Below are 9,257 nucleotides of genomic sequence, written 5' to 3'. Positions count from 1 at the left end.
TCATGGCAGTGGTTGGAATGAGGACCGTCCAGCTTCATAGTATATATAGGCCAACTCAGGATCAAAAAACATTCCTTTTATTTAACTAGGCAATGAATGACACACCCAGCTGTTTTCTCCAGCTCCCTGCAGTTTGCATTCTTGAGTGAGAGATTTCTACATCCTAGCATAGTCCCATGTTCTCAGGGTACAGAAACTTACCCCCACAGAAATAACTAAATAGCCCATGGCATTTTTTACAATAGGCAGACTTCTTTTTACAGGGTCCAGTTCTATTTTGTGTCTCAGTCTAAGGTAGAGGAGTAGAGTTTATTTCAGAACGGTAAAAGAAGATGACGTCTTTGTTTAATCACAGCCATCCAACTTAAAACCAAGTCAGAGAGATATTGACATCTGCTGAACCAAAAGCAAAACAAGGAATGGAAACTACTTTCATTTGATGCCTTAACTGTGGTGTAGTGTATTGCCATACATTGATAAAAGGGACAAAGGAAAAGTGATCTGACTGATCTGCAAGAGCCTGAGATATCTAAGATGTTCCATGCTGCCCCTCACAAAAATCAAGAACTTTCCAAATGAGACAAGATGACCACCCAAGAAGAATAATTGCAGTCACTCAATTAGTACAGGAGAGGAAAGACCCTCAGACTACAATAAGCAAAGCAAGACCTTGAGCTCTGCCTTCTGACACAGAGGTGGACAAGCTAGCTGATGGCAGACCTGCAGAGGTCCCTTTCATCAAGAATGGAATTTCCGTTCCAGCATTGTACAAAAAGCTGGTTTATGTTTATTTCAGCAACTCACCAAAAATTGTCAGAAAATTCTACCAAAAAAATCCATTTTGAAGACAATTGCCAATGGATTCCTATCACATTCATACGTGAAAGCACACCTTAAAGCCTGCTACTGCATCATAGGTGCAGGCAACTCACTACACTGGTAAAACTCCTGCTAGTTAAAGAAACAAAATAACTGCATATGGAAAATGTGCTTAACAGTGAGATCACTGTGAACAGCCTTTATTGCAGCATACTTTGAAGTAACAGCTTAGCTGCCCCAGAGCGTTACATGTATGCCTTGCTGTTTCAAAATCCAAGTGGGTTAGCAGCTCCACATGGCTTCTAACACAGCAGAGATCAAAACCTGTACAAGAGCTCTGCCTTCTGTTGCTTTGGGTAGGAGAGACATTGCTGAGCAAATTCCCCACTGATTCCCCACAGCAACCCGTCTTTGCAACGTACACTTTAATTAGCTGTTGTATCTTTCTAAAGAGAAAGAGAGAGTCTGGAGTGCGATGTGCTTCATGGCATTAGAGTTCATAGTCATCCGGATGGTAGAGCTCACTCATGAGGCGGTAGATGTAGGAAGGCGCATTACCCCCAATGTTAGAAATGAAGAGAGTAATGAGCTCTGGAGGGACGTAGTCAAACACTGGGCAGTGAACGTTGATCTTTGCCAGGATCTCCCCTGTAAAGTGAATAGCAGCAATATTAGACAAACCAACTCAAAGTACATCTAGCCTTCTGCACATCTTCCTGAGCCCCTGAAGAAACTGGCTATGCACATGCCACCCTGAAGTCAGTATTGGAACATCCTGAATACTTTCCAACTTCCTCACTGATGTCATTGAATTACGGGTACACAGCAGTCTTGGATGAATGGCAGCACTCTCTTTTGGTAGTTTTTACTGATAAAAACCCCAGATCCCCTCTGATGTAGATTTACTAATCACCAAAAAACCTGCTAGTATGTAATTAGAATACAAGAATCCTGGTACTGCCAAAGTTGTTATTTAAAGAAAAGCTCAGACGGCCAAAACCAAAAACCTGTGCCAGACCTGCTATCTTCATTTCAAAAGTCTTTGTCACATAGAAACGGGACTTTGAAAGAGGCTTTGCTATCTGAAAATGGGTTTGGGAGCTGACGCCTTTCTAAAGATGATGCTTGTGTGGGAAGCCCATTGCAGAGATACTGGGTTTCAACAAGTGGATAACATAACAAAGTTTCAAGAAGTTAACATGAGTTGTAGGAAGGAAAGGAAGCTGCCCTCGGTGTTAGGCATCTGCTCTGTCCCACAGGAAACTGCCACCTGCCTGGCACCATTATCACAATCCTATAATAAAACACTGACTATTTCAGAGCAGAAGCAAAAGTGCAAAGATAGTGTTCAAAGGAAATCCTTTTTCTGTACTTTCTGTAATAGAAAGTTACGTATAAAATAGGATGGTTCCCAGCACTTTTTTCTGCTTAAGACAACAGGAAAGGATTTTCTGTCTTGGGTTACAGGACAGTCTTATGTTTAAATTTTATGTGAGCTATTAAAAAAAATTTAAAAATTATAGCCAGAACCAGCTTGACCAGCCTGTATAAAGAAGAACCAGTACCTTCTGTGAATGGCAGCACTTCCTGTGGTGACACAAACTTGTGGAATGAATCTTCTTCGTTAGGGAACTGAATGAGAAAGAGTACAGGAAGGTCAGGAAAAAAAAAGAGACTGCCTCATTATCCTACTGAAAACAGATCCTGGGTGCTGGAAGGAACTAAAGCAGAGGAAGATGACTTGCCAGGTGATACTACATCTGTTTACAATAATTACATAGTGCCTGTGCCTAGAACCTCTAGAACATCTACAGGAGAAAGGTTTTTCCTCAGACCTTTTAGAGCCTTCTGTGACCTGGCTGCCCTTCTGCAAAGCCTAGGGAACTGGAGCAGAGAAGTGACTTCCTCAGTCTGCAACTTCATCTGACAATACTGAAAAAGTGCTGAGTGTAAGAAACAGCTCTAACAGTAAGTTAGAGCATCTCCATCTACCTCCTCTGTCAGTACACAGGGTCTTTCAACACTAAAGATATAAATTGAAATCCACTGTGGTTGAAGAAGAGTAAGTATGGTGATGTCAGTCTCTAGTAGGCAGTGGTCTACACCCTTATACCCAATGCACTGCTTACTCAGCACATGTGGCAGAGGAGGGTGCTTCAAGGAGATCCTGAGGTGTGCCAGATTTGGGTGAGGATCTCTTATCCGAAGTAGCAGCACTAGATGGGGGAGATGGCTCATTTACCAACTTCACCTTGGGACAGATGGTGCTCTCCACCCTAAGCTTCCACAAGCATAAAATCACCCCCCACCTCTATGTAGAGCAGGTGCAGTCCTGAAGAGCTGCTGTACTTACCTGCGGTGAAAGCTTGAACATAGGGGCACACACTATGAGCGGAGTGGAGTGGTGTTTAGCTGCCAGTGCCAGAGTGTGAGTCCCACTCACAGCAATCAGGGCACCGTTGGCCAGGATTGTCTTTGTACCAATGATGACCTTAAAAGGCAAATCAGCATTAGATAGCATGTTCCACAGCAAACTGGGGAAGGAACGCTTCCTGGCTCAGACCCTGCTGGATGAGCTGGAGGAGGAGTTTGTCAGAACAGCCAGCCAGCCAAAGGCTGGAGTTACAGGGCAGCTGGATGCCTGATCTGTTTCATCTGGCACTGGCTCTGCACCGAGACGTTCCTCTCTAACAAGAGCATGACTCCAGCATGGTGAGGCCAGCACAGAGAACTTCAGAGGACAGAAGTATGTTCTACTGCAGGGAACACCAAGCAGAAACTGGGCTGTGTTCCCTGTTGTTCTACAAGCCTGCAAAGTAAGCTTTGTACAAGTAACTTGACTGCTGGCTGCAACAATTCCCTTGCTGTAAAATAGGAATAATGTAAAGCAGCTTAAAATATATAGATAAGAAGTGGTGCGCCTGGATTTTATTACAAGTACTTTTTTTTTTTTTTTTTAGTTTGGGGTGCCAAGTCTTCATCTCTATAAAAGTACAGAACAGGTCTGTTCGAAAAGACAGACCTTGGTCATTCCCTTCACCACCCATCTTGTGTTCCAGGCAAGGGGAGTTTCTCCCATTTGGAAATGCTGCTTTTTGCTCAATCCTCTTTAAAAACTGAGGTTAATCCTTTGAGGCTCTCCTGGCTTGGTTTCTTGTAACTGTTCTGCCTGTTAGCCACTAAGGCAGAAAAACCTATCACCGTGCAGTTAGTCATCATACTGACTTGGGGTTCCACACTGAATCTCCACCCCAGCTGTAAAGAGGGACTATTACAATTTTGAGTCTTCAGTGAAGAAATGCATCCATCACTACTGGGACCTGCAGCTGGTTTTGGAGGCCTAAGCACCCAACCTGCCGTGAACTCCCTCCTCCAGTGGAGCCCTCCTTACCTTGTTGACTCGAGACATGACAGCAAAAATAGCTGCATCACTCATGACAGTAGTTTCAATGTTCTCTTTAGACAGTCGGACAGCCATTTCATGACCCTAAAAAGAGGGAGAATCCAATTGGTCCCCTGGGAAATAGCTCCTGCAGTGCAGTTGTAGAGATACTAGCACTCAATTATTGTCTGAACTGCAAAAATACCAAGTGATGGAGCACAAATACAGCCCTCCGACTGAAGGACACAGGGTAGGATAACGAGCTGTCTTCAGTTTCTCCACTGCAGAGGAACTTCCGTAATGTTCAGCTGGCGTCCAGAGACAAGAGTTCAGTAAGAATGCGCGGGACAACATGGTGCCTGGACAAGACAGCCAGCCAGGGCCTTACCTGGCAGAATGGTGCACACTCCGCCACGATGACCTGGAACTTCCGCTTGCGGGCAGCTTCCTTCAGGAAGGCCTCAACCGTGCGCGAGTAGCCAATGGTCATGATCACCTCATTGGAGTGGATGTGCTCCAGCGCCTGCATAGCAATGTTATCAGTGGTGCCCTCTGCAACAGAAGGAAGCCACAGGTGGAAAAGCAGCCAGGAAAAGCAACACTTGTGCTGCTAGGGCTGTCCTCCAACAAGATCATTTTTTACTAAAGCGATGCTATGAGCACTGGTAGAGCAGGAGCAGCTTTTCTCCCTGTTGTTCTTACCAGTGGAGAGGGACCAGGAAGCTGGCCCTTGAATGCCCCATGCTCCCTAGCTACTCATAGAAATAGCTGTATTAAAAACTCCATCGTGAGGGGACTGGATTGTGTCAGCACTATTCCAGATAACCACCGTGCCCACACAACAACTAGTGACAGAAATTCAATGGTTTTACAGTTCAATAGCACTAGAACCAGGTGGAAAGGAGAGGCAGGGCAACCTGGGCCTCAGAAAGTTGGGTGCCTGATCTGTCACGAGATCGCAGAAAAAGAAAAATGTATCACAGTGCTTTGTGACGAGGGTCACGTTATATGTGCACAGGGATTAAGTCCAACCTTGGCATATTTCTGATACTCTTCTTCAGAGGACTCAACTCAAGACTTCCCAGAAGACCAAGAGCACAGGCCAATAGCCCCCCATACTGTTCCCTCCACAATGTTCCACCCATCTCCCTGTAAGCCAAAGAGGACTTAAACTAAGTCCTGGGAGCAGCAGGACTTCAGTTCCTTAGTTCCTTCAGATTAAGCCTCCCAGATCCTTGCTGTTTTCTTTCCACCTAAGAGGAGGGGGAAGCATCAGTCCCATCCCATAAGAAGCTCCACTCATGGGGCAGTTCAGACCTGTCCATACCTAGCTCTATTAGCAGCTCATTAATAGCTTCAATAACGTTAGCTCTGAGGGGAGGATAAGGGGTGCTGAAATCCTCGCTCAGTCCTCCGGAAGTCAGGAGTTTGTGAAGGGATTCTTGCTGGTCGCTTTCCTCACTGCGCCCGTGAAGCCTGCGGAGAGAAGCAGCCCTTCAGCCTCGGGATAGAGCGCAGGGGCACGGCCAGGCTGACTAGCATCCCCACAGCGCAGCACACCTGGATGTGAACAGAGAGGAAGGAAAACCACATGCAGGAGGCACACCGTGCCATGCCGAAGAGCTTCCCTAGCTGCCTCTGCCAGAAAGACACCCGAACCTCTGCCAGAAAGCGCCTTCCTAAGTCATGTGCAAACGCTGCAGCCCACAGATGAGGAGCAGGCTCAACGCTACTGCTCCAGTGGGATGGACCCTCCTGGAAACACAAGGAGAGAACAACCTGAGGTCAAGGCACAGACTGTTGTCATGCACCCACAACACATACGCCAAGCAGAGTTTCACTAGAGGAAACGTCATCAGCTACGCTGAAAACGACAGGTTTCCTTTGATGTTAAAGTCGCTGAATCCCTCTATAGGAGAGGTCGGAAAAGGGGGTGATGGAAACTAAAGGGGTCTCTCAGAAGCAGCAGAACACACTGCATGGGAGAGCTGTTCTGGGCTCCGAGGAGGGGTACAGACAGCAAGAGAGGGGCACTTCACCTGCCATACTCTTCCCGAATGACCTTCAGCACTCGCCGCACCATGTTGCCCACGGTTGTCTCAGATGGCTGGGCTGCCGTCATCCTCTGGCCCTCTGTCCGGATCAGATCCATGAGCTCTCCTGAAAGAGGGGAGGGCCTTGGTTATCGCTGCCCAGAGCGAACCCACGCAGGCATCAAACCAACGCACCCACCCCACAGCAGCCCCACGGCCAGAGGCTGGCTCTGGCACTAGTAATGCAACACCGAGAAAAAATACAGAGATGTGAGCAGAAAGCCACTCGCAGAGCGGTTCGTTCCACTGGGTTTTCTGTAGTACGAATCACTTGGACGCAAGGCAGACTCGAAACTTAGGGAAGGCCGTAAGCAGCGAGTTTAGTGAAAGAGGAAACCACCTGCTGCTGCAATGCTCAGCGCTCGGACGGCCGCCACTCAGGAAAGAGCGCGGCTGAAGGGGGGGGAGGCTCATGCACCTCCTCACGCAATGACACCGATAAGCACAGCAGACTTTAAAGGGCTAAGGTGCCGCACGACAAGCACTGGGAACCCAGACCCACCGGCAGCTGCTAGCGAGGCTCCCAGCTCCCCCGGGCCGCGGCACCAGCGGCACGGCACGGCACCGGGCCTGCCCCGGCCTTGCTGCTCCCTCCGCACCCGATGGCCGCGACCGGAGCGCCGGGCCCAGCAGGAGCGCGGCCCGACGGCCTCGAGGCGCCCCCACCACTGCCCTCCCACAGCCGTCCCCGCCGCCGGGCCCCGCCGCCACCTTGCTCCCGGCGCCACACGGAGCCCTGCCCGCCGCCGCCCGGCCCTCACCGGCCCGGCTCCACCGCCCGTGCGCGATGATCTTCCGCAGCAGCGACAGCGTCTGCCGCGCCGTGTCTTCGGAGCGCGGCCGCTCCCCGCCGCCCCGCAGCCGCGTCACGAAGGCCTCGATCTGCTCCGACAGCTCCGAGCCGCGCTCGGCGGCGCCCGGCATGGCGGCGGCGCTCCGGACCGGCTGGGCTCTGCAGCCGCACGCACCGCTTCCACTTCCGCCGTCCCGCTTTCCCATTGGCGGAGGTTGCCAAAGCGCTCCCACCCCCCGGCGGCGGCGCAGCCAATGAGAAGTGCGGCCGGCGGGTGGGCTGCGGCTCGCAGGGGCTGGCGGGGGCTCTCTCGTAACCCGGGAGACGGGCGGTGACACCTGACCCCGCTTTCCCCGCCGGACGCTGCTCGCCGCCCGCCGCGCGGGGGCTTGTGGGACGGCGGCGGGCCAGGCCCGGAGGGAAGGGTCGCGGAGGGGCGGCGGTGGCCGGGCCTCGGTGCCGGGGGGGCGAGGTCTGGTGGGGGTATGAAGGTGTTGGAGCCGGGCGAGCGGGAGGAGCGGGCGGCCTCCCTGGAGAGGTGCCCCCTGAGGTGGGCGCCGGGCCTGGAGTGAGCCTCCCGGGCACAGCTCGGGAGGTGTGTGCTGGCCGGGTCCCTCGGGCCGGCACGGACGGAGCAGCAAGGTTACCTCCGTGTGGGGAAGCGCCTGGCCTGCATGCCGCCGTTGACGCCTCTGTGGAGAGGAATGCTGCGGGCCGGTGTCAGGAAGGGCCTGTGCGAGGGAACGCAGCGTCTGTGCTGCAGGGCAGGAGGGAGGGAGCCGCGTCTGTGCCGAGCAGCAGGGAGAGCCTGTATGCAGGGATTTACTTTGGACCGTGTGGTGTTCTAGATGCAAAGAGCCAAAGCAAATGGGGTGGGAAAGGCGCAGTTCCTGGCAGTCCAATTGTTCTTGCTGGCAGAGCCAGAACCGGCCCTGGATAAGGCAGGAATGTAGCTCCTTTGTGTCCAGTTCCTGGAGCTCTGTGTCCAGGGAGCAGGCAGGAGCCACGGTGTAATTCTCATTGCGGTGCTGCTTTACTCCTCTGTGTCCTGTTGTTTTAGATTAGGAAACCAAAGCAAACTGGTTTATGCTGGAAGCTTTCAGCGGGTGCTTCCTGCAGGGGCCTGTAGGGCCTTGGGTGCTCATAGCATCCTTTTTGTGCTTGTCTGAGTCCCTTGGGACTTGCCCTACAGCCAGCTGCCATCCAGGGACTGTTGGGTCTCCAGCAAGATACCAGCAGTTTGTGTGCTGGATCTTGAGGTTGTATTGCAGGTGATGTCTCACCTAAAGCCTGGGCTGGGCTGAGAGTCCTTCCACCCCTCTCTCTTCCTCCTGCTTCTCCACGTGCCCCTGTGTGCCTGGAAGTCAGAGCGCCTGCCAGCCTGGGGAAGGAAGCTCACCACATCCCTCGAACGCCTGGCGAAAGGCCACGCATCTGGGTTTGCCTGGATGTGCTTGGGGGGTGCTGCTGCCCTGGCTGGAAGTCAGAGTTTCCCTCCTCCATGAGCTTGTCTCGTCCTTTGCCCCTGGAGAGAGTCAGCAGAGGGTAACAGGGTTTGCACGTGTTGGCACGTCCTTGTTTCCTGCTGTCTTCTTTCCCCCTTCTCCCTAGCTTTAGGGGTCAGTTTTCTTCCATCTTGTGTAAATTGGAGTCTCCCTGGAGTAAGGCCTGTCCAACTCTGCGTTTATGCAGGGTAACGCAGTTCCCCCTTTTGCCCCTCCACGCAGCTATGTTGCAGGCAAGGCAGGGGAGGGCTGCCTGCCTCTGCCGCTGGCTGTGCCTGTGCATCGCTGTGTGCCAGCTGCCGTGGCGTGCAGACACCGCTCCCACACGTGTACCCTGGGACCGGGGCACGCAGTCAACTGGGCAAAAAAAAAAAAAAAAAAAAAAAATCATTGCTTCGGAGCTTTCCTTTGTTTGTTTACTTATCTCGCTAGTAAACAGAGCAGCTCTTGGAGATTAGGCAGGAGGGAGAAGAGGAAGGGAAACCGGACTCTGAGGTTATGACCTCCTTGTGGATGCTGGGCTGTTTACATTCCCTGCTCTGGTCCCAGTAACTATTGCGGGACAGTTTCTTCTCAGCGCCTTGCCAGGCTGCAGAGGTTTTTCCCTGCTCACGCTGTTCCTGCCCTATTCCTTACAGCACTTCCCGCCGGGCACTGGTGCCACA

The 9,257-nt window shown here is 51.8% G+C and overlaps 1 protein-coding gene across 1 annotated transcript; it reads right to left on the bottom strand.

Annotated features, from left to right (window-relative positions):
• Nucleotides 1-55: 55 nt before the first annotated feature.
• Nucleotides 56-7,218, bottom strand: EIF2B2 (eukaryotic translation initiation factor 2B subunit beta). Its single transcript, XM_050896907.1, has 8 exons — nt 7,056-7,218; nt 6,241-6,361; nt 5,529-5,677; nt 4,590-4,753; nt 4,211-4,306; nt 3,173-3,310; nt 2,385-2,451; nt 56-1,467 (listed from the first exon to the last, which is right to left on the bottom strand). Exons 1-8 carry the CDS (start codon nt 7,216-7,218, stop codon nt 1,310-1,312), a joined length of 1,056 nt encoding a protein of 351 aa, XP_050752864.1. The 3' UTR covers nt 56-1,309.
• Between the last annotated feature and the right edge of the window lie 2,039 nt (nt 7,219-9,257).

Source organism: Gymnogyps californianus, chromosome 5 (genome assembly GCF_018139145.2).
Source record: "Gymnogyps californianus isolate 813 chromosome 5, ASM1813914v2, whole genome shotgun sequence".
Taxonomy (NCBI): domain Eukaryota; kingdom Metazoa; phylum Chordata; class Aves; order Accipitriformes; family Cathartidae; genus Gymnogyps; species Gymnogyps californianus.
This window is presented reverse-complemented; position numbering and strand designations above follow the sequence as displayed.